A 24,133-nucleotide genomic window follows, 5' to 3' on the forward strand; every position below is an offset into this window, starting at 1 on the left:
CTGACAATGAACAGGAGCGATGGATGTTCGTGCATCTGAATCAAAAGTACATGATTAAAACTCTCAACAAACAGTTCAGACACTCAATTGTAAAATAGGATTTCACTGTAAAACGTGTTTATGTCGCAATAACAGGCTGGTTAAATCGCTTCCTGCCTCCTGACATTGCATGCTATGATATCGATTGTTGTCAATCAAGGAGAACGAAAACTGATATTTGAACCAGAAACAATACAAATCTTGGTGTCAAAATATGAAAAACCAGCAGAGGAATATAACTCAGTTTTGTACTTAAGTTTAAGCTGGTTTTGGAAATGCTTTTTGAAATGTGTTTTTTTTAAATCTAGTAGTTTTTCCTGAAAATGACGTTGTGTTTTTACAATAGTCAAGTTTTCTGTATCTTCAGGAACAGTACATTTTACTTCAGTAGTTCCATTTCCTGCTTCTCTACATTTCCTCTCCACCACGTTTATTTGATACATTTAGTTACTTTGCTCATTCAGATTATTCAGCGTGGACTCATGTTGTCATTAGTCTGTGTAGTTTTTGTGAGTAGCAGAGGAATCACAAACAACAGATCGACAGACTCATCTGGTGGGAAGTGAGTCGGCTCTGAACCGAAGAGGAATTCATCAGGATTTGGAAAATATTTTCTAGTTTAGGAGCTAAAACACATGAAACCACCATTTTGGTCCATTGAATACATTTTGTAGAGAACAGGACGTTTAATGACAAAAGCAGTTTCAAAGATGGAGCCGTCAGGCGAGTCGCTAACGATTCTCAGGATACTGAAGAACTTGAGTCGTCATGTGATCCTCGGCGGCCTCCAGCCTCGGTTTGATCCAGCTCAGGTAGCGGGAAAGTTTGATGAACACCAGGCCGCCACCTTCACAGTCAGCGGTTGATGAGATGAACAGCCCAGTCAGAAACGCTGTCCCTTGCTCCACTGAGGCAACAGGCGTCCCCTGCAACAGACCACCACATTTCCCACCGCTGACTTCTGACCTCGCACTGCCATGACCCTTTGAACTTGCACTGTTTTCTGCTCCATTTTGTCTTTTTTGGCTTTGGTTCTGGTTCACTGTTTGTTCATTCAGCTTCTCCTGGGTTCCATTTCGATTCTCTAAAGGTTGATTTGGGCTCCCTTGGGTGCCATTTTGGTTCCCTGAAGGTCCATTCAGGCTTCTCTTGAATCTATTTTGGTTCCCTAAAGCCCCATTCTGCCTCCTCATGCAGAACATTTTGTTGCTGAGTGGATGTGAGACGTTCAGCTGACTGCGACACTCGTCCAGTGTCATGTAGACCAGTTTCTGGGTCCGACGGACCCCCCGTCTCCCTGAGATACCTGCTCTCCCAGAATGCATCAGGATGTTTTCGCTGAAGTCCTTAGTGGGCAGGCAGAGGTGGATGAGAGCGGGGTTAAAGTGCAGGGGGCGGGCTAGCTCCAGGAGGGCAAGGTTGTTGTCGTGCCGATCAGGTTGGAAACGGTGGTGGACGTACAGGGCCCGGACAGGGACGGGCATCGACTTGTCACCTGGGAGACAAGAGACGAGACATCAGAACACAATTCAATTCAATTTTAATGTTTAAAAATGACAGCTGAGCGTAATTATTCAGTACCAGCGACCACATAGAAGTTGGAAGGTCGGAGATCAGATCTTGAGTCCAGGAAGAGACAGCGGGCGGCTGTCAGGACAGAGAATCGACCCAGTATCACGCCACCACACAGCTCCACCCCTCTGCTGTTCAGTAGGGACACCTGGAGACCGAAAACAAACCCACAGCAGGAGCTAAGCTGCAATTTATAAAACATGACAGTCTTGTTTTCATCCATAAACTTACTGAACACATGTGTCACTGTTGGGACATTTTACAAAATAAAAAATTGAGGAAATGGTCGACAAATAAACAAATATTGAAAACTCCATCTTACCTGCCAGGGACAGTTTCCATGTCGACACATTGACGCAGTCGTGTTGAAGTGGTCAGGAAGTCTTCCACAGGGAAACTCCACTGAGGACACAAAGACTGTTTGTATAACCAGTTTGAACTTGTTTGGTGAACTTTTGGTAGTTTTATTTTAGGTGCAGTTCAGACCTTCAGGCACACAGCTCCGTCCGTCGGCCTGTAGTTTGAATCCAGACATGCAGGAGCAGGTGAAGGTGAAGTAGGAGACCATGCACAGCTGGTGACAAGCTGTCGGGCCTTCAGTCGGACACTCTGAGTATGATGACACAAAATAATGAGATGAAAGCAAGTGACAAAATCACATTAATCATTCACAAAACTAGTTACATCACAGGACGTAAAATCTCTTAAGACTGAGTGATTATTTACCACGCGCCTACATGGAGGCGGGGCCAATTCAGCAGTGGGTGTGGTCTAACCTAGGATGATTTGTGGCACAGACAATGGCCACCCATTGTTTTCTTTCTCTACCAGTGCTCCTAGTTCACAGACTGGTCCATAGTAGGGGGCGGAGCAGGAGCACTGGAACTCGCCCACTTTGTCTGTGCAGTTGCCTCCATTGAGGCAGGGATTCGGCTTACACTGGTCCCCATCTGATAAGAGGCAGAGAGCTGATAAATTACAGTGATAAGAAAAGGAGCAATTGAAGTAACTGAAGTGAAAGAAGCAGTGTTTTAACATGACAGAATATTCAGGTTGTTTCAGCTGTGAAAACCAAAGACATTTAGAATAATGTAAGCACACAACTCTTTGCAGTTGCTGTGAAAGAAAACTCACCTAAGTAAACCGTCCAGAAGGCCATCTGTAAAGAAACAAATATAACTTTTTTTTATAACTAATTTTGAGTTCAAAGGTAAACTGAGAGGAAGTCAGCCTGTACCCAGACAAATGTTTTCAATTCTCATATCAGATATTGTTAGTGATGGGAGTCTGACCGTCTTGGCATCGTTCTCGAAGTACTCGCGTGCCTCCTCGTAGTTGCACAGCTCCTCGTGACACTCCCGCTCCAGGTTCCCCTGCAGGATCTCTTCCACTAAGAACTGGTTGGCCCGTTTGGACCTCAGGAACACATTGTGGGTCTGTGGAGCCTGGAAAACTGCAAGTACAATAGAAGCACTGCGATGACATGGGAAACACTACGGTGAGATGGGAAACACTGCGATGACATGGGAAACACTGCGAGGACATGGGAAACACTGCGATGACATGGGAAACACAGGGAGGACATGGGAAACACTGCGAGGACAAGGTAAACACTGCCAGGACATGGGAAACACTGCGAGGACAAGGGAAACACTGCCAGGACATGGGAAACACTGCAAGGACAAGGTAAACACTGCGAGGACAAGGTAAACACTGCGAGGACATTGGAAACACTGCGATGACATGGGAAACACTGCAATGACATGGGAAACACTGCGAGGACATGGAAAACACTGCGATGACATGGGAAACACTGGGAGGACATGGGAAACACTGCGAGGACAAGGTAAACACTGCCAGGACATGGGAAACACTGCGAGGACAAGGGAAACACTGCAAGGACATGGGAAACACTGCGAGGACAAGGTAAACACTGCGAGGACAAGGTAAACACTGCGAGGACAAGGTAAACACTGCAAGGACATGGGAAACACTGCGAGGGCAAGGGAAACACTGCGAGGACAAGGTAAACACTGCAAGGACATGGGAAACACTGCGAGGGCAAGGTAAACACTGCGAGGACAAGGGAAACACTGCAAGGACAAGGTAAAAACTGCGAGGACATGGGAAACACTCTGAGGACATGGGAAACACTGTGAGGACAAGGGAAACACTGCGAGGACAAGGGAAACACTGCGAGGACAAGGGAAACACTGCGAGGACACTGGAAACACTGAGGACATGGGAAACACTGCAAGGACATTGGAAACACTCTGAGGACATGGGAAACACTGCGAGGACAAGGGAAACACTGCGAGGACAAGGGAAACACTGCGAGGACAAGGGAAACACTGCGAGGACATTGGAAACACTCTGAGGACATGGGAAACACTGCAAGGACATGGGAAACACTGCAAGGACATTGGACACACTCTGAGGACAAGGGAAACACTGCAAGGACAAGGTAAACACTGCGAGGACATGGGAAACACTGTGAGGACAAGGGAAACACTGCGAGGACATTGGAAACACTCTGAGGACATGGGAAACACTGCGAGGACAAGGGAAACACTGCAAGGACTTGGGAAACACTGCGAGGACATGGGAAACACTGCGAGGACAAGGGAAATACTGTGAGGACAAATGTTAAGTCAAACTGTGTTGTTATGATCATACTACCTCTGCAATCCAATTCTTCACTATATATAATATATATCGCTGTGATGACAAATAAATAAGAAATCAGAAACTGATAACAGTTTTAATTAAACAACACTGAGTCGTGTTTCTGTATCAATTATAACTCATAATATACTCACTTGAGATTCAGACAGTCATTATTGTAATTTACTACATCATAATTATTTGTGACATATTGTCATAATTGTCAAAACTTTTCCCACAAAACAAACAAAATGTTATTTTACAAAATGGTAACTACTGCCGTCTGCCAAGAGAGACACAGAAGTATCGGCTGCTGTAACACAGAACAACCAGCTTCTTTCCTCAACTCATCCCCCACACTCCATTTTTATGTTTTATTATTTATCATATGTTTCTTTGTGAGTAATACCAGGAGACTGTAACTGTAATTTCACTGTACAAGCTGGGTTGTATGATAACGAGTTAAACTGAATCATGAATCTTTTAACTATATCAGTGTAGACCAAACATAATGATTGTTTATTGGAATACAGTCCTTATTACGACAAACTGTGTGTAATACCATGAGACTTCTGCATCAGAAAGACATGTTCTTTTTGGCACAAATAGACCACCATACATTTTCAGTTGAATTTAAACATCAAAAGGTTAGACTTCTTATGTCAGCTGTTAACTGTTTCCTGCCTCATATATCAGTGAAGATTTGCTCAAAATAAGATTTCATCAATAAAAATCAGACGATAAATAACCTGTAACTGAGCCCAAACATTGCTAATAGTCAGAGGTCAGAAGTCTTACCTTGTCCTTGGATGAGGACCTGAAGGTAGCAGCCAAGAAGTAAAAGAGACAGAACAGGCGCTCGACAACAAGCTGACATGATGCTGACCGCCATGACACTGACTCCACTCTGAACACTCACACACACACACACACACACACACACAAATACACACTGATGAGTCACGGCCGATTCATTAAACCCCACAAACATGATGTTTATTTAAGTCTTGAGTCTTTTTACAGCAATTATGAAAATCTAAAATGTCTCATTGTTTGAAAAGTTTCAACAAAACCCCAATAAAAATTGTATCAAACATCAAATTGAGACGTCAGTTAGCTTACAAGCTAAGTTGTGCTACGAATATACTTGTTTTACAAAAAACTGTCTTTGAAAGTCTTCTAGAGTCTGATTTTCACCTGCACGGCTCAATTCTGCTCATATAGAGTGTTAAAAGTGTGGAGCTCTCGGTAAACGTTGTGGTCCTGCATTGGACTCTGGCCTGTCCTCAACCCACACAAACAAGCAGCAGCTGTGACCTCTAGAACTTCAATATTCAGTAGGTTTGTTTATTTGAGGTAAATAACGAGCAGTTTCATCATAATTCAAGATTATTCGGGGCTGTTTCCTGATCCCAATCAAATCATGGACAGAACATGGAGAAAATGAAAGATGACTGCTTTTTTTAAGTTTTATTTTCTGCTCCCACAATCCCATAATTAATCTTGGGAGCAGTAACTGAGTAGTTCTTAACAGGGCTAATACTCTGCAGCTATGCTAGCAGCTCTGTAATGCTGAGCTAAATGTTAACATTGGAATTCTAACATGCTCACAGAGATGATGCTAACATCCTTATGTTTAGCAGTTATAATGTTTACCAGTTCCACCATCTTATTTCAGCATGTTAGCATGCCAACATTAGCAAATAAGCAGTAAACACAGTCAATCTGAGGCTGAGGCAGTCGATTACAGGGTCACAAACCTACAGCCACGCTATACTAGCATGGCTAGCATGGTACTGGGAAAGCTACTGCGAAGTTGTATCCATATACAGAAAACACCAAGTTTGATAAAATAATCCTGATCTAAGATCGAATCACAACCTTTCTCCTGGAATTCATTAGTGAACATCGTCCAATCAGAGGACTTCTTCCAATGTCTTGTTATGTAATTTCATGAGTGTATATAATAAAAAAAATATACATTTTAGGAGCTCAATGTGATGTGTTCAACGTACTTTTTCAGGTCTGAACAAAATCCAAAGATATTCAGTGTTCAGCTGGAATATGTGATTAAAAAATTACCCTCGACATATCAATAACTGATTGTTCAGCTCTGATATACTTGGACTTCTAAGACTTAACCTCATAAATGAATTAGAATTGGGTATAAAACTACAATTTTAATTGTTAACATTCAAAAAATACATTTCTTTCTTATACATATATGAACCTCTACTAAAAATATCTTCCGCTGTGATGAAGGTATAAAATCTGATCAGTTATAAGTACTCACCTTTTAAATTGTAAAAATGCCACAACAATGTAAAATTGGATTCAAAGTTTGATCCAACTCCTCAGATACACACTTCAATTCACATGCATTGGAAAATTGCACATAAAATGTAGAATATTTGAATCGCACAATAAGCAAATGTAGCAGACTTGTATTTCTTTTATTTGCATCAAATTCTGCTCAAAAAGCTAAAAACAAAAGAACAGAGCATGTCAGCAGATTATTCTTTTTCAGCTTCCTCCTCCAGATGTTTGAATCAAACTGAAAGCAAATTGTTAAATCAAGCTTAGATATATGAAGTCATTTTAAATTAACATTGCAGGTTAACGACAGTTTTGCACTTCACATTTGAGACTTTTGCACTAAAAGATCACCAAACAGAAGAAAGACTAGCGTGAGAGCAGCGAGCAGCGAGCAGCTCAAGAGGCCAAAACAGAGCTTAAAGACTTTTATCAGTTCAACACAAACGTGACTCAAATGCAGGATGTGATGGCATGTTGATGTTTGCTAACACGATAGCCACTACTACGTTAGTAGCTGATAGAAGTTGTGTTTATAGTTTGTTCTGTTGCCTCCAAGTGGACCAAATACTTTAATACTGCAGTTTAACCAAACAGAAAATATTCAGGACCTAGAATTGAACCCTGAGGAACTCCACAAGTCACTTTCTATAGGTTGTGATGCAGCTGTTTGCTAACATGTTAAAATTACTAAAATTACTTTAGCTTGTTTTGCTGCTCCCAAGTGGACTAACAGTGAATTAATGCAGCATTAAGATTTTTTATATTGTCTTGTGGTAAATATTGTGATATGTGCCTGTTCAGGAGTCATAAACATTATTTAGATTTTGATTACATGTGAGGCACAAAGTGAGGCTGAACGATTACAGAACCAATCTGTTGATTGGGCCGTGGTGCCTCTTCTTCCTGTCGCTCCTCTCTTTGGGCATCAGCTTCTTGATGCCTTCACGGATCCAGTGGATGTACTTGGACACCTGGGTGTAGATGCCATATTTGCCTTTGCGTGCACAGCCTTCGCCCCAGCTTACAATGCCGGTGATAAAATAGGTGCCTCGGTAGTGCGTGACGTGCGGTCCGCCGCTGTCGCCTTGGCAGGCGTCTTTGGCTGTTTCGTCGTAGCCAGCACAGAACATGCGGTGAGAGATGCGCAGTTGGGTGGATTCAATGCAGGTTGCCCGATCCACGTAGGGGACGGTGAGGCGCTGCAAGATGGTGGACGGTTGCCGACCCTCAGCAATACGGCCGAAACCACTGACCATGCCGTCTGGCTGCCGCATTAGAACCTGCAAGAGGACGTCACAGATTTCCCCAGTAGAGTGTCGACTGTTTTAATGAGAAGATTGATTCCACTCTCATGTTTGTATGTAAATATGAGAAGCCTGAAACATTAGCCAAGCATGAAATCTGGAAACTAGCAAACAGCTAGCTTGTCTTTGTCCAATGGGAAAATAATCATCCACCAGCACCCCTAAACTTCACTCTTTTAGTTCCAGTCTGTAGGATTTAGAAGGCTCTACTGGCAGAAACTTCATATAAGATTCAAAATTATGTTTGTAAGTGTTAACGGTAAAACAGAGGACCGACAATCGTCAGCAGTTTGTCAAAGAAAATGTGTGCGATTAATCAGAAATGTAAGATAGTATTTCTTGGGACAGAGCCAGGCGAACAGTTTCCAAAGTTTCTATTCTTTATGCTAAGCTAGACTAACCAGCTGTGGCTTAATGTTTCCGATACGTACATGAGAGTGGAATCCAAAATGTAAAAGGGGTTCATTGAGTTTATGAAAACATGTCTGAAGCTGTGAAAGTGACAAGTTTAAAGCTTCACCTTTTCAGCGAAGTCTGGCTCAGGTATGCAGGCCGGCAGGATGTACCTGCTGAACTTGATGGGCGTGGCCAACTTGATGAGTGCGATGTCATTGTGGTAGGTTTTAGGCTTGTAATTATTGTGGGTGATTATAGTTTCCACATTGTGAGTGGCTTCATTACCGTGATCCACCAACACGTCGAACTCACCTGAAGGCACAGAAACAAGAGTCCAGGTGTAAAACAATCTGAAACTACCAGTTGATCCACATCTTATCATCATGAAAACTCTCATTAAATATCTGTAATCTTGTAAAAAGTATGTACATTCAATCGTTGATCAGTACAGATCAATACAGGAGGGTTGATAAAGGTCAGAGGCACGAATCAACAGACACTGTGCAGACACTGTGTTGAGGCGGCATGTGAGCATAACAAATACCATTTGTACCCAAACAATAAGTTGATACTGTATACTACTGCTGTAATATGTTTTGTCAAAGGTCATAACAAAATAAGTTGAAAATAAAAAAAAAAAAAGAGAAAAGAAAATGTAAAATGCAAAAGACAAGAAAAGATCAGGATGAAGATTTTATCCTGTGGGTAATGGGGGCGGGACTTGATAAGCTTTGGCTTCTCCCGCTTTTCCCTTTCGGCCATGTGTATTGTATTATTTGAACAATGATGAAATGTGATGTTTATGAATTGACATGCCCGAAATAAACAACATAAATAAATAAACAACATAAATAAATAAATAAATAAATATATATGTTAACACATGATCCGTTGAGTGACTCAGCTGATGCTGATTGGTTAGTAGGAATTACCGAGCTTGATGTAGATGTAGCGTGATTGGTTCATGCAGTGGGCGGCGGTCAGGATGACGTATTCGTTGAGGATGGTTCCTCCACAGAACCCTCGGTCCTCTTCATTCAGGAGGAGAGCCTGAAGACGACGAGAAGAGACAGGGAAGGAAAATATTAAACAAACTCTGCAATTATGGACTTAAGGCGTCCACAGGAAGATACATACTGACTTCTGGACAGGAACTGATTCATCGGCGTCCACATAGAGAATATAATAAACACCACAGAGTGTCAACAGAGGAATGGACCTCAAAGAGTCTTGACCTGGTTGTTTCTTTCCTCTTTAGTTGTGTTCTTTATTCTGAGAAACAAAGCGTCTCTACCTGCCATGGACATTCTCCCGGTGGACAGTCCTCTCCGCCGACGATGCGGGTCATGCTGGCCATTTGAGCAGTGATTATTTGTTCCAGGACCAGGTTCACTGGTAAGATTTTGCCGGTGGCGCTGCTGTTGTCCATCGCGTAATCCTGATCGGTGGAGTTGATGTTGTGGTCTGTCTCATTCAAATCCATATCGTTTGCCACCATCGTGTTGTTTCGCTCGTACCTGAAAACAGTCCGGGTGTTTCCAGTGACGATGGCGCCACATTTGAAGGTTGCTGCAAGAGTTCATGTAAGGTTAAGTGGTCAGTTAATCACCCTAAGAATCAGCCTGAGTCTGAAACATGTGGACTTGTGAGTCCCTCTCACCGTTGGAGTTGCAGGATTTGTCATCTGACGCCAGGAAATATCCGTCAGCGCAGGAGCACTCAACCCTTCCCTGCACCACTTTGCAAAAGTGGTCGCAACCACCGTTCCTGTTCTCACAAAGCTCGGGAACAACTGCAAAGACACAGGAAGCACTGTGAACAACAAGATTCTGCACACCTGGAGTACATTACCTCAGTGTTTTTAAAATTCAACATGTTATTTGTTTCAAATTGAGGTTTTTTTTTCAGCTAAATGTAGAGCAGCAGCTCCTCCCTGAAGGTACAAAATTTAACCTGAAAACACAAAAAGTACTTAAATTATCAACTTAATGTTTTGACGTTGTGACATCTATGTTAGCATGCTAACCAGCTAGCCACAGCCCACCCAGCTCCAAAGGTCTTGTGCCAGTGGTGTAAACACCAACTCTACCCTGATCTCTGAGCTCCCAGTCTGGACCGCAAGCTGTACGGCTAACAAACAAACCAACTAATGGCAGCTACAGTTAGCAGCTGTTAGCGGTGACTCTATTGATGTGCTGCGCTCTATTTGTTTGAAGTATGAACACAAAAAAGTGGCCAGTCTTTGTGGTTCTGTACCGATTTCACAGTTGTAGCCCTGGTACCCGACCTGGCAGTAGCAGTCATAGCTACCAATTCCATCTTTGCAAACTCCGTTGTGTACGCAGGGCATCGACTCGCATGCGTCGCCATCTACAGGATTCAAGAAGAGGAGTCTGATGAGGCAGAAGTCAGTCTGACATCACTTTAAATCAACACTTAACACCTCGTTGGCTGTTGCAGGCCACAGGGCAGGCATAGAAGCTCCGAACTGGACTAACGAGGTGTCAATCAATAGTTTGAAGGCCAGAGGTCATCTTAGGTGAATCTGTGGTGATGTTTAATGGTATTTACTTTCAATGGTGAAGTTGTTGACAGTTAAAAGCATGATAAACGTCCAGGATTGTAGTTTTTAATTGATGAATGCTGTGAAGGATCCAGTGGACATTTTGGAATAAGGGAAGACAGAATTTGTTGGCAAAACCTGTTTGTTTGTTTGTTTGTTTCTTGTTGCTGGGGCTTATCAACCCAAACTATCTACATTTACTTGAAGCACATTTTAAAAACCAGAAGCAGTTGTCTTACCAACGTATTTGGCCCAGAATTCATTCTGCGGGGAAAAAACAAAACAATCAGAGAGTGAAATACTTCAAGAGTTCAAATGTAATCAGTAAATGTCCGTGAACACCGGTTGGTCCAGGTTAATGTCTGAGTGTTTGGATCTGAAACCTGAACCTGGAGATTTAAAATCATCTTGTTTGCAATCAGGTCACAAAGAAGAAATAGCTCCGATGCTAACTGTCCCTAAAATACCCTGTTGTCACATTTCTATCTCAATGTAGATCCGTCAACACTGAGGTTGTTGAAGGGGGATTTTTAAATGGAGCTAAGCTAGCCCGTGCTACATGAGCATGAGTTATGCTAAGCTAGCTTGGATTGTGTTCAGTGTTTCTGTGTGTAGCAGGTTCGTACAGTTCTCTCTTTGTTTTCAAAGATCTCTCGGGCCTCCTCCCAGTCACAGCGCTCCTCCCGACACTCCCTCTCCATGTTGCCTTGTTTCATCTCCTCCCAAAAGCTGTTAGCTCGTCTCCGTCGGGTCAGAACCTGACTGGCTTCCCTGCCGTCCAGGAAGACTGAGAGGGAACAGAAAGTGTTGGACAACCAGTAACACGTTCAAAATCACTGAAAAGATCACTCAGGTGAAAGTGAGAGTCACATGCTAACATGCTAAACTAAGTTGGTGAAAACATTATTCTGTTAATGTTAGCATGCTGATGTTAGCATTTAGCTCAGAGAAGCGCTGTGTTAAGCTGATGTCGGCATAATCGTAATAATGAGTTTTCAACTGGGATAGCTGATATGAGGAGATGCTAACACTTTTAGCCTAGCATTTATAGTGACATTTTTTCAAATCGATCTGTGATCTCGGAGCTTCTGGAGACCAAACAGAACATAAACAGGACCGAGAGTAGAACCCTGAGGAACCATTAGAGGAACCATTATGTCATGAGCCCAGCTGGTGGTCTGTTCGTCCAATGAGACTTCAGAATGGTTTCAAGGAGAGAGCCGACAGTCAGACAACACGCCAAACACACACAACCAGACGAGGTCAAGGGTCAATCAACACATACACACACACACTCTTCCCTCCATGTTCCTCCTCAGAGTTCATGTTGGTGAACGTACCTGCGTGAACGGCAGCCAGGTGGAGCAGCAGGAGGCCGAGGGACAGGCGGTGAAGCCACGACATGACCCCTGGAGGCTGATGATGATGGTGGTGATGAAGGTGATGAAGATGTGGCGGTGGTGAGCTCGGTGGAGGAACCTCAGAGTGCTGAGAGACGTAATGGAGTCTGAGCCTGGAGAGAGAGCAGGAGGGGCGGTCGAGAGGCCAATGACCTGTATGAAGAGAGAGAGAGGGAGGGAGGGCGCTGTCTGAGGGGGCGGGGCCTAGGATTCACACTTCCTGTTGAGCTGAAGATATAAAGACTGTCACCATGGTAACGACGCGTGTCAACTACAAGTCCCAGAGTGCACTGCGAGTATTTCTACTCCTTTATACTTCCAGTCCACTCTGAAGACACACACTGTTTGTTTTCCTCTGCTACATTTATTTAGTTACTCTAGTTACTAGTTACTTTATAGATTACATGCTGCATAGAGTTAAGGGGAGGAGGCGTTTACAGGAAATGAGGATTTACAAACACTGACTCAACGTTGAGGTCGTCCAGGTCGCCTCCTGTTGTCCACTGCTGCCTGTGCTTCAGCCAATCAGATGAGGGGGCCGGGTGGAGGATCCAAGCTGATCAATATTTACTCTGTAGGCTTCCACCAATCAGCTGATCAGCCTCAAACTGCACCTCCACTAGTGAAGGAGGTATTCAGACATTTTACTTCACTAAGAGCAGAAATACAACAACTTAAAGGTACTCTGTAAAGTGAAAGTACTGCACTGGAAATGACTCAAGTATTGTCACCGGAGCTATCCTTAACTCTGGGCTAACAGCTGACCCTGTGCTAACGTAGCTCCTTTTCATGCACAGAATTATTACAGCTCCTTTAACCTGACGCTAACTGCTCCTTTAACTGCTCCTTTAACCTGACGCTAACTGCTCCTTTAACCTGACGCTAACTGCTCCTTTAACCTGGCGCTAACTGCTCCTTTAACTGCTCCTTTAACCTGGCGCTAACTGCTCCTTTAACCTGACGCTAACTGCTCCTTTAACTGCTCCTTTAACCTGACGCTAACTGCTCCTTTAACCTGGCGCTAACTGCTCCTGTAACCTGGCACTAACTGCTCCTTTAACCTGACGCTAACTGCTCCTTTAACCTGACGCTAACTGCTCCTTTAACCTGGCGCTAACTGCTCCTTTAACTGCTCCTTTAACCTGGCGCTAACTGCTCCTTTAACCTGACGCTAACTGCTCCTTTAACTGCTCCTTTAACCTGACGCTAACTGCTCCTTTAACCTGGCGCTAACTGCTCCTGTAACCTGGCACTAACTGCTCCTGTAACCTGAAGCTAACTGCTCCTTTAACCTGGCGCTTACTGCTCCTGTAACCTGGCACTAACTGCTCCTGTAACCTGGAGCTAACTGCTCCTGTAACCTGACGCTAACTGCTCCTTTAACCTGGCGCTAACTGCTCCTTTAACCTGAAGCTAACTGCTCCTTTAACCTGGCGCTTACTGCTCCTTTAACCTGGCGCTAACTGCTCCTTTAACCTGAAGCTAACTGCTCCTTTAACCTGGCGCTTACTGCTCCTGTAACCTGGCGCTTACTGCTCCTGTAACCTGGCGCTAACTGCTCCTGTAACCTGGCACTAACTGCTCCTTTAACCTGAAGCTAACTGCTCCTTTAGCCTGGCGCTAACTGCTCCTTTAACCTGGCGCTAACTGCTCCTGTAACCTGACGCTAACTGCTCCTGTAACCTGGAGCTAACTGCTCCTGTAACCTGACGCTAACTGCTCCTTTAACCTGGCGCTTACTGCTCCTGTAACCTGGCACTGACTGCTCCTGTAACCTGGAGCTAACTGCTCCTTTAACCTGGCGCTAACTGCTCCTGTAACCTGGCACTAACTGCTCCTGTAACCTGAAGCTAACTGCTCCTTTAACCTGGCGCTAACTGCTCCTTTAACCTGGCGCTTACTGCTCCTGTAACCTGAAGCTAACTGCTCCTTTAACCTGAAGCTAACTGCTCCTTTAACCTGACGCTAACTGCTCCTGTAACCTGACGCTAACTGCTCCTTTAACCTGGTGCTAACTGCTCCTTTAACCTGAAGCTAACTGCTCCTTTAACCTGGAGCTAACTGCTCCTTTAACCTGGTGCTAACTGCTCCTGTAACCTGAAGCTAACTGCTCCTTTAACCTGGCGCTTACTGCTCCTGTAACCTGGCACTCACTGCTCCTGTAACCTGGAGCTAACTGCTCCTGTAACCTGACGCTAACTGCTCCTTTAACCTGGCGCTAACTGCTCCTTTAACCTGAAGCTAACTGCTCCTTTCACCTGAAGCTAACTGCTCCTTTAACCTGGCGCTTACTGCTCCTTTAACCTGGCGCTAACTGCTCCTTTAACCTGAAGCTAACTGCTCCTTTAACCTGGCGCTTACTGCTCCTGTAACCTGGCGCTTACTGCTCCTGTAACCTGGCGCTAACTGCTCCTGTAACCTGGCACTAACTGCTCCTTTAACCTGAAGCTAACTGCTCCTTTAGCCTGGCGCTAACTGCTCCTTTAACCTGGCGCTAACTGCTCCTGTAACCTGACGCTAACTGCTCCTGTAACCTGGAGCTAACTGCTCCTGTAACCTGACGCTAACTGCTCCTTTAACCTGGCGCTTACTGCTCCTGTAACCTGGCACTAACTGCTCCTGTAACCTGGAGCTAACTGCTCCATGAACACAAACTCAGCTGGATGTCGTCCCACAATGCAACAGAAGGTATGCAGATAATGTGAAAAGAAGAAAAACAAATAAAACTACATGAACTTTCATCGTCTGCAAGTTTATTGCTTTAAAACTGATTTGATATGATATAATGTATTACTGGATCTGAAATCTTATTGGCTGTTGAAGGTTTTAGGGCGGGCATATAAGCACATATCTGCTCAAATGAGCTGTCAATCAAACGGCGGCCATCACAGGATCTGGATGATGGAGGCTGTTCAACAGTTTCTTCATGCCAAAGACAAAACTGTAAATATGATAATGTAAGAGAAAGACCTGATCGATCAATAAAGATCCAACTCTCATCAATCAGGAACATTTATTAACATCTCGAAAAACAGCCAAAACATCACACGACGCTGACGCCAACACGTGAAAACTGGACAAACCCGACAAGGAAACTGGACAGTTAGAGCGCTCAGACAGTCGTGATAATGTTTGTGACTTAAAGAATTAAATCTTAAACAGAAATTAACTTCAGCACTTCATTAAACTCGTTCCTGTTCTAACATCTCAGGAGCTGCATCCAATGAAAGAATCAATTTGTCAATTTCCACTGTTGATGCCTCCACCCACTCCACGAAGTTGGCCATGTTGGCGAACACCCCATAATACCCGGGCTTCGGACAGCCCCGCCCCCAGCCCACCACGCCCGTCAGGAAGTGGGTGGAGCCGTAAAGCGTGACCAGCGGACTCCCGTCATCTCCACGGCAACTCTGCTGAGTACCCCCCAGGTACCCTGCACACAGCATGTTGCTGGTGAAGTTGAACTGGGATTTCTGGGAGCACTGGGAGTTCTGGAGGATGGGGATGGAGAATCTTCGAAGTATGGGGGAGACCGGGACAACGTGCACGGCGCCACGCTCCACGTTGCCCCCGATGGTCCTCTTGCCCCAGCCGGACACGGTGTGGTAGCGGACCAGCAGCAGCTCCTTCTCCGCAAATTCTTTGGACGGCAGGCAAACGGGGACGACGTGGCGGTTCAAGGTGACGGGTCGATTCAGCTTCAGCAAGGCCACGTCGCTGTCACCCGTCTCTGAGTCGTAGTGTTCATGGACCTTCAATGCTACAACACCCATCTTCTGTTCTGACCTCTCATCCACGTCCAGGTTGTGTTCACCTGGTGGCAGAACAGAAACTCATTCAACAACTTCAGACATCTTCAGACGAGACAAACTCCAGGATACAAAGTAATTTATCTTTGATGTAAAAAGTTGACTGGTTACCTGCCACCACGGTGAACTCTGAGATTCCCCCGGTGACACAGTGGGCGGCGGTGACGACCCAGTCCGGTCTGATTAAAACACCTCCACAGTGACTGCGTCCATTTCTCTGAATCAGAACCTGATCAACACAACAGATGATGAAAACAGCGTTTTAACCAGATCAGCAACTTTGTGCTTTCACCTTCAGGCCATGTTTACATTTATCTGACCAGAGATATAAAAACCACAGAGAAGGAGACATTAGTGGTCAGATCTCCTGCTCCCCAGAGGACGAACCCTCCACATGTTACTGGCCGCAGTGCTGCAGCGGTGTTTACCTGCCATAGACACTCTCCTTTGGGGCAGTGGTTAGCTCCCACCAGCCGGGTCTGACCCACAACACTCTGGTTTGTGGTTTCCTGTGGAGGCAGCCGACCACATGGATAATCCACTGCGACACAGAAAACACACATTACAGCAAAATATCAACGTATTTGAGCCGAACACAAACACTTAATATAACCTGCAGGTACGTCAGTGCTTCAGAGACGCAGTGTTCAGGTGGTATTTGTACCCTTAGGGACGCACTGTCGTCCGTCCAGACCCAGTTTGTATCCGTCAGCACAGGAACATTTGACATGTTGTCCTGATCCGTCACAGAAATGTTCACACCGTCCGTTCCTGTAAAGGCACTTCAGCAGTTCTTCTACCACTGAGGAGAGTGAAGGTAACGTTATTTTAAATATAATATACAGAACTGTTAGTTAACAGTGATATGGTAACATTTTTTTGTTTTTTTATTGATTATCTCTCACCTGTCTGACAGAGTTCTCCACCGAAGCCCTCGGGACAGACACAGTAGTCGGTGGTTCCATTGTTGACACAGGTGCCGTTGTTCTGACAGTTGGCCTCGCAGACGTCAACATCTGAGTACAGGAAGAAAGAATCGTCACATTCTTTACAAAAACACAACGTTTTATCTCTTTGGATCAGATTTGATGCTCGGCGACAGAAGAATGAGGATCAATAAGTATTGACTGTGCAAATCAATACACTGATTAAAGGTTGAGTCAACAGCACTCAGATAGAGTCAACATGTTTAAAACCCATTCACTTCATTACATTTCACTTTTAACCTCCGGGCCTAGAAAAATATATTCTCTGCTCACAATTATATTATTTATCTTTCAAAAATGTAAATATAAAAATTATTTAAACCCTCGACCACATCAAACTGTTAGCATTTAGCTCCAGCACCACTTGACCCTCAGTGTTAGCATATCTCCATGCTGAAGCCTGCTAATTAGCTGTTAACACACTAAACTAAGAGGGTGAGCATAGTTAACATACTTGCTAATCATTAGCATGTTAGCATTAAGCTCCAACAGGAGTAACAGGAGCAATAATCCTTTGTTGTGTTAGCATGATATATGAGTGCTTCTAAAACATGCTAACAGTAGTCTGTTATATGTAGCATTAGCATCTTTTAGCATCAGTGTATAGATTAGCATTCTACCACATTAAAGACTTAGACAGAGAACATGGTAAACATTAGCACGTTAGCTATGAGCTCAAACACTTCAATGACTCAGAAGCATTGAGCTGTAGCTTTGTTATATAGAGTAAGCTAACAATAGTCTATTATATCAGTCTTCAGATGTAGCATTAGCATGCTTATCAATCAGCTAATGCCGACAAGCTAAACTAAAAGAGTGAAGATGCTAAACATTAGTGACAGAATAAAACTGCAGTGATTCTTCAGCGTGGTCGAACTACTTTTGTAAAATTCATCATACGACGTTAAATAAGTTTTACTCACGTGTATATTTACGCCAGAATGCTTCCTGCGGAGAACAAACAAGTAAACAGTTATTTCATTACATGTTTCTGTCTTATTTCTTTATTTTAATCAGGTTTCATCTCTCCAATACGACTCTGGGATGCTAACAAGCTAACATGCTAACCCAAAACCCTGACAGAATCATTTCTCTCAACACATGAGGATCAAATTTATATTCACATATTAAAAAGAGCCTCAAAATATTGTAAGATAACGACGATAGCAACGTTAGCTGAGAGATAGCAGTATGCACTTTGATTTTAAAAAGACACCTTCGTTAACATAATACGCTTTTAGCATAAAGTTAGCTAACATTTAACGTTTGTGCTCCCATTTTGTCCAACAACAGTAAAAGTTCTACCACAGATTTGTTCTTCTTTGTTTGTGTAATGACTGAAATTTGTTTTCATCTCGTACTAATAAGTCCAAATACAATGATCCATATATTAATATACATACATAGACTTTCAGGTAAAACACAGAATGCTCAAAGTTATTCTGTCTTTCTTTGCGTAACGTAACATTTTGGTGGAGCTGACGAACAAACTGACCGTCAGTGTGACGTCTTCGAAGACTTCTCGCGCCTCCTCGTAGCTGCAGGTCTCCTCGAGGCACTCCCTCTCCAGGTTTCCTTGCTGCATCTCCTCCAGGAAGCCACTGTTTGCTCGGCGCCATCTCTGCAGCACCGTGTTCGCCTCCTTCCTCTCCACAAACACTGAAACACGATGCAACACCTTCACTTATTATCCAGAGAAATGTGAGGAAACACGACAGGACGGTGGCAAGAAGAAGCTCAGTCCTCTCTTTAATCTTTTCTTCAGTTTCTTTAAACTTTGTTTGATGTCATTTATCTTTGACAAATAGACTTTAGCATCATGCTAACTTAGTTTTATATTGAAATGCACAGACCTGCAGCAGCAGCGATGCCCGACAGCAGAATCCAGACAGTGCAGCAGCTCCTCAGCAACATGTCGGAGGTTCTCAGTTAAATGAGGACGGAGAGTTTTTAAGAGGGGTCAGTGTTTTTAGGCCACGCCCACTGAGCCTCCGACCCTTGAGGTCAGTTTGTAACCAGGTCAGTAAACACGTCTCTGCATGTTGGGTCCTAGTGCCCCGCAGATTATCTGCAGCTCAGCACCGTCATGTTGTAGAAGTACTGCAGGAAAACGTCCTCCATCACTGATATCATCTTACTTTCTTATCCAGTTTTCATTTTACTAGTAAAATGTACATTTTCATACAAGTAAGAACCTCAAATTTGTTCTTAGATCAAGTAAAGTAACAAAGTAAAAGTACTTTTACACAACACTTTTATTCACCACACGATCTTCACAGATTTATTCTTTGATTCATTTCCCATGAAATGCCTGAGAAAGTGTGAGGAAGCTGGAGAAAACATCTGTTGCAGCTGTTTCATTGACACATTTTACAGCATTAGATCAAACATGACGCTGACAACAGTAATCAAGCAAAGTAATCTATTACATTCAGCTTTATGATGGGGATGAAGACGTAACCATTCACAGTCCTCTGATGTCTCACAGCTCGTTGAAGTTAACTTCTTACAAATGAATCATTTCACAAAAAGTAAAACTACTTGACTAAAAGTGTTTCCTGTTATGAGTCCACAAAATGGCGGCCATTCTGAACCTGAACCCGACAGAATCTGTTGTCGGGTTCAGGTTGTCAGGTTGTGTAACGAAGCTTCCGTGTTGTTCGTCGGCTGACTCGGCGTCGCTGTCCGGTTGTGGATCCACTCCAGGTAGTTGGACACTCGGGTGTAGATGCCGTAGTTGCCGGGTCGGGCGCAGCCCTTCCCCCAGCTCACGATGCCCAGCAGGAACACCGTCTGCTTGTACTTGGTCACCAGAGGTCCGCCGCTGTCGCCTTTACACGAGTCCTGCCGGCCCTCGATGTATCCGGCGCAGAACATGTTCTCGGTGAGCACCACGCCACTGTCCTGCACACACTGCTGCGACCGGATCCGAGGGACCTGCAGCCGCCGCAGGATGTGTGAGGTGGGTCCATTCTCCCCCCTCCTCCCCCAGCCGCTCACCGTGTGCAGGCTGACGGCCCAGAGGTCGAGGTCCGCCAACAAGCGCGTCGGCAGGCAGGCCGGGACGGCGTACTTCGTGTAGACGATGGGCGACGCCAGGCGAAGAAGGGCGATGTCGTTGTCGGCAGTGAGTTTCACGTAGTTCTGGTGCATGATGATCTCAGCGACCTGGATGAACTGCTCCGTGCCCTCCGTCACCTCCGTGTCGTGCTCACCTGGTGACAAAGAGCGAGTCATCTACATCAATTTAAGAAGACAGAGACTGTTTGTTCTGCTTGGTAACGGGGGGATTCTTACCTGCGACCACCGTCAGGTGCTGAGCTTCGTAGTCATCCAGACAGTGAGACGCTGTGAGGATCCACGTGGGTTTATAAATCACTCCTCCACAGAAACCTTTGCCTTTGTACACCAGCAGAACCTCGAGAGAACATAGAAACATTTGTATTTTAAAGCGGTCATACTGATGGAAATGTTGTTTTTATTATAAAACGAGCAACTCAACTAAATATTCACTGACAGAGCTTCTTCATTAACAAACACGCTTCCTGTAAAACTTTCATCCAAAGCAAACATAGTTGTTATCTTTGGAAAGTTTAGGATTTCCTCAGAATCTGCTGTCAGAGGTTAAAGTCTGGGAAAGTACCTTCAGGACTTCTGATTGTCATCAGGAGTGAAAACAACAATGTGAATAAAAGTGTCAACTGTCCCTTTAATGTGAGCATACCTGCCAGGGGCATTCACCTTTGGGGCATTCTGTTCCCCCGACGATTCGAGCTCGAGGGTCCAGCTGATTGTTCTTGTTTTCTCCCTGCAGGACGGGAACCATTCCACATGCTAACGACTCTGCAAACACACAAATACATCATTTTATTAACATTATCTTCATTATTATAATATAAACATCAAGTTTAATGTTCAACTGAAGCAGCTGAAGACGTGTTCAGTCTGTTTTGTTCTGTATTTGAACTGTTTTCTCCAATCTTAAGGTCTGATGTGGTTCATCAAAGGAAAGTGAAGCAGAGAGTCAAAAGATTTGTCGACTAATTTTGGGAAAAGAGACTCAGCGTTAGATTTACAAAGCCAGACGAAGATGTTTTGGATTATTCTCATATGTAACATTTCATATATTTATGTGGCAGAAATGTTTTTTTAATCAGGTTTCAAGTCAAACAAACGTTACAGACGCGGATCGATGTGCAGGTTTGAGATCCACGACCGTTAAATCCTCCTCCACCTTTTGCTACGCAGCTCCGCCCGTCGACATCCAGGGAGTATCCGTCTGCACACGAGCAGTTGAGTCCTCGCCATCCTTCGTCACAGTAATGATCACATCCTCCGTTCTCCAGCAGGCAGGTGTCGGGGACGGTCAGCGTCTCTAGAACCAACAACACGCTGACATTTGACATATTTTAATTGTTTATGTCACTACAAAGGAAATATGAGTTAACTCGTTACATTTCAATATTGATCCTGAACCTGAACAACTGAAAATCCAGAAAAATATCCATTGATATTGATATTTTGACACTTTTTTTTAAAAATCTAATAGATTATAGAATAAATATTATCTGAAGGTATAAACATGTAGATCACAGAATAATGAACTTTTACTTTTATGTTTTAAAGTCTCATTTTTAGGTTTCACACAGTAAAAATAAACAGAAGAGGACGAGCGCCACGGAAGATGTTTTTTTAGGGGGCGGCAGTTCTGACTTTTTTCTCAGTATTTTGAGATTAACGTCAGAATTCTGCAAAGAAAATTTGCTTCTATAAAACACTGCATGGTTATTGAGCATTCCTAAATGTGAAGATTAGATTAGATTAGTTTTTATTGTCATTTAATTTGTGACATTCTGTTCAATTTACTGAAATCATCACGTTGAAGAGACGAGTAGAGCTGTGAGTCGTCTGCATAGAAGTGTACGTACATGTTTAAACATCAGCAGCAGAAGCAGCACAACAGAGAAATGATGCTTTAAAACATCTCATAATGTTAACAGGTCTCCTCATGTATGGACCAGAACCTCCTGACCCGCCTGGTTTCAGTACATGAGTGTGTTTTGCTCACCGAGCTCACAGTTGAGTCCAGTGAACTGAGGTAGGCAGAGGCAGGCGTAGGACGAAGCCTGGGTGGAGCAGCTGCCGCCGTTCAGGCAGGGGTTCGACTTACAGCTGTCCGGGACTGGAGGACGACAGCACAGTCGTTATGTTTAATCAGAACAGATCACAGAATACAGATATCTGCTGTTTGAGGACTGAGGACCATAGAACTGGGTCAATAAACATTCATCAATAATGGATTATCTTGGAACACGTGCTCCAACTCTATAACTATAATCCAGATCATCCACATCCTGACTGTATCGCCTTTAATCCAGTTGATCCAATGAGAGCAGGTCAAAAGCTTTAAAACTAACATTACTAACATGAAAAGAAGAAAACTAGAAATAAATGGTAAAGAAATGAAGTCTGACTACAGAACAATAGTGTTCCATGTTTCTCTGTCAGGTCATTTGTGTTTTATGTTATTTTATGAGCCACTGAACAACTCAATCATCTCAAGCGTCTGGATCAGGTGTTGGCGCTATCGTTAGCTTTGGTTAGCAGCTAGCACGGCTGATTCTTCCACTGTAAACTTACGGTTGTATGTTTTCCAGAATTCATCCTGAGGAAACAGAAGAGTCAAACAGACACTTTATTATTCTGCCCCAGAACACGAGACATGTTATCAGGTGTACAGTCAAAGAGAGAAAACAGTCCGACCGTCGTCTCCGTGTGTTCGAACACCTCGCGAGCTTCTTCGTACGAGCATTTCTCCTCCAGACACTCTCGCTTCAGATCTCCCATCTGGAGCTCCTCGAACCAGCCCGAGTTATACCTCCGAGTCCGGACCAGTACGCCATGGGCTTTATCTGGATCCAGAAACACTACCAGAAAAAACAGACGGAGGGAACTTTAGATTGATAAAATATTGGATCAAGAAATTTGGACCTTTGACTGGTGATCCTCTGAACTTTCATCTCAGGAAAGCATCTCAACTTCTGGAAAGTAACTTTTAGAAAGCTCGTCATTAGCATTGCTGAGTGCCAACACTAGCCATGCCCCTTGTTAATGCTTAATATGATAGGTGTTGACTTGAAAATGGTAAGTTAGCATATTTAGCCTCTGGACCTGTCGTTCAGCAGCTAGTTAATGCAGCAGCTCCAAAGAACAGACTCGTTCAGCAGCTAACGTTAGGACAAAGCACACAATGTAGCGCCTTTTTAGACAGAAGTACGTTCATAATGGCATTTTGTTTTCCGTTTGTCCGATCGCGTCAATTATCAAAGTTGTTTATTTCTGTCTTTTTAAGACAACTCAATTAAAAACAGCTTACTGAATTTAGCAGACTAACCGCTGACACATGTCCCAGCAGGTCAGAGAGAGTTAATCTTAGCTCGCTGGTTTAAGAAAGCAAATGTAAAAAAACCACGTAGCAAACATGTTAATCAGGCATTTCTGTTAGTTTACTGTCCCGTTATATCTCCAGGAATCTCATCAATCACAAATTTCATGGTAAACATTACGCCTGTCAACATGTTAGCATTGTCACTGTAAACGTGTACACATGCTAACGTTAGCATGTCTTTCACCATTGTGTCTGAGCCTCACAGAGCTGCCAGCGTGACCATAGACTCTTTATTTTGTCTTCATCCTACAAGACTAAATCTGTAAAGATAAACAATTTGTATTTTTCTTCTTCTGCAGTCAGAAATTTTGTCTTTCCTCACCTGACGCCATCCGGCAGCTGGAGAAGCTGAAGACGAAGGTGACGAAGACTCTCAGCCACATTTCAGCTGACAGTTGGCTGCTGTGCTGCTTCTTTGTGGACCCGAAGGTACAAAGTCTGATCCTCCTCCTCCCCTCCGCCTTCGATCACATGTTCCCAACAGAAATACTGACAAACTGTGACCTGAACACACTGACAGCTGCTGGTTCAGGCCACAGACGGACGTTAGCTGATGTGACTGATCAGTTACAGCTAACGAAAGACTTCATGACAGTGTTGCTGTTTTAAGCACCTCTTCAGCAGCGGCACCATTCA

The 24,133-nt window shown here is 43.9% G+C and overlaps 3 protein-coding genes across 4 annotated transcripts; all 3 read right to left on the reverse strand.

Moving 5' to 3' along the window:
• Positions 1-95: 95 nt before the first annotated feature.
• Positions 96-7,368, reverse strand: prozb (protein Z, vitamin K-dependent plasma glycoprotein b). Of its 2 annotated transcripts, XM_030409204.1 has the most exons (9): positions 5,473-7,368; positions 5,074-5,182; positions 2,904-3,064; positions 2,746-2,770; positions 2,388-2,561; positions 2,098-2,220; positions 1,934-2,013; positions 1,621-1,759; positions 96-1,534 (listed from the first exon to the last, which is right to left on the reverse strand). In XM_030409204.1, exons 2-9 carry the CDS (start codon positions 5,165-5,167, stop codon positions 771-773), a joined length of 1,560 nt encoding a protein of 519 aa, XP_030265064.1. In that variant the 5' UTR covers positions 5,168-5,182; positions 5,473-7,368; the 3' UTR covers positions 96-770. The 2 variants fall into 2 exon arrangements, with proteins under 2 accessions (XP_030265064.1, XP_030265063.1); XM_030409203.1 differs by having other exon boundaries at positions 5,074-7,368.
• LOC115576963 (uncharacterized) lies at positions 7,319-18,971 on the reverse strand. Its single transcript, XM_030409687.1, has 18 exons — positions 18,903-18,971; positions 18,545-18,708; positions 17,973-17,997; positions 16,969-17,079; positions 16,728-16,865; positions 16,492-16,604; positions 16,175-16,292; positions 15,443-16,068; positions 15,343-15,349; positions 12,195-12,443; positions 11,481-11,641; positions 11,094-11,118; positions 10,548-10,661; positions 9,952-10,083; positions 9,586-9,860; positions 9,224-9,341; positions 8,416-8,603; positions 7,319-7,871 (listed from the first exon to the last, which is right to left on the reverse strand). Exons 1-18 carry the CDS (start codon positions 18,961-18,963, stop codon positions 7,452-7,454), a joined length of 3,045 nt encoding a protein of 1,014 aa, XP_030265547.1. The 5' UTR covers positions 18,964-18,971; the 3' UTR covers positions 7,319-7,451.
• Positions 18,972-19,286: 315 nt separating this feature from the next.
• On the reverse strand, positions 19,287-23,938 carry f7 (coagulation factor VII). Its single transcript, XM_030409221.1, has 8 exons — positions 23,820-23,938; positions 22,813-22,976; positions 22,690-22,714; positions 22,118-22,231; positions 21,284-21,424; positions 20,774-20,892; positions 20,347-20,467; positions 19,287-20,264 (listed from the first exon to the last, which is right to left on the reverse strand). The coding sequence occupies exons 1-8, from the start codon at positions 23,878-23,880 to the stop codon at positions 19,672-19,674; spliced, it is 1,338 nt and encodes a 445-aa protein (XP_030265081.1). The 5' UTR covers positions 23,881-23,938; the 3' UTR covers positions 19,287-19,671.
• Between the last annotated feature and the right edge of the window lie 195 nt (positions 23,939-24,133).

Source organism: Sparus aurata, chromosome 24 (assembly GCF_900880675.1).
Source record: "Sparus aurata chromosome 24, fSpaAur1.1, whole genome shotgun sequence".
Taxonomy (NCBI): Eukaryota; Metazoa; Chordata; class Actinopteri; order Spariformes; family Sparidae; genus Sparus; species Sparus aurata.

Coding starts and splice junctions, on each gene's coding strand:
- f7 (XM_030409221.1), bottom strand. CDS start 23,880: ATGTGGCTGAGAGTCTTCGTCACCTTCGTCTTCAGCTTCTCCAGCTGC. Junction 22,232..22,689: donor ATTCTGGAAAACATACAACC/GTAAGTTTACAG, acceptor GTCGTCCTCCAG/TCCCGGACAGCTGTAAGTCG. Junction 21,425..22,117: donor TGGACTCAACTGTGAGCTCG/GTGAGCAAAACA, acceptor TGTTGGTTCTAG/AGACGCTGACCGTCCCCGAC.
- prozb (XM_030409203.1), bottom strand. CDS start 5,266: ATGTTTGTGGGGTTTAATGAATCGGCCGTGACTCATCAGTGTGTATTT. Junction 2,771..2,903: donor TCGAGAACGATGCCAAGACG/GTCAGACTCCCA, acceptor GTTTCTTTACAG/ATGGCCTTCTGGACGGTTTA. Junction 2,562..2,745: donor CTTCTGGACGGTTTACTTAG/GTGAGTTTTCTT, acceptor GCCTCTTATCAG/ATGGGGACCAGTGTAAGCCG.
- LOC115576963 (XM_030409687.1), bottom strand. CDS start 18,963: ATGTTGCTGAGGAGCTGCTGCACTGTCTGGATTCTGCTGTCGGGCATC. Junction 18,709..18,902: donor GGGCATCGCTGCTGCTGCAG/GTCTGTGCATTT, acceptor ATCGTGTTTCAG/TGTTTGTGGAGAGGAAGGAG. Junction 17,998..18,544: donor TCGAAGACGTCACACTGACG/GTCAGTTTGTTC, acceptor TGTTCTCCGCAG/GAAGCATTCTGGCGTAAATA.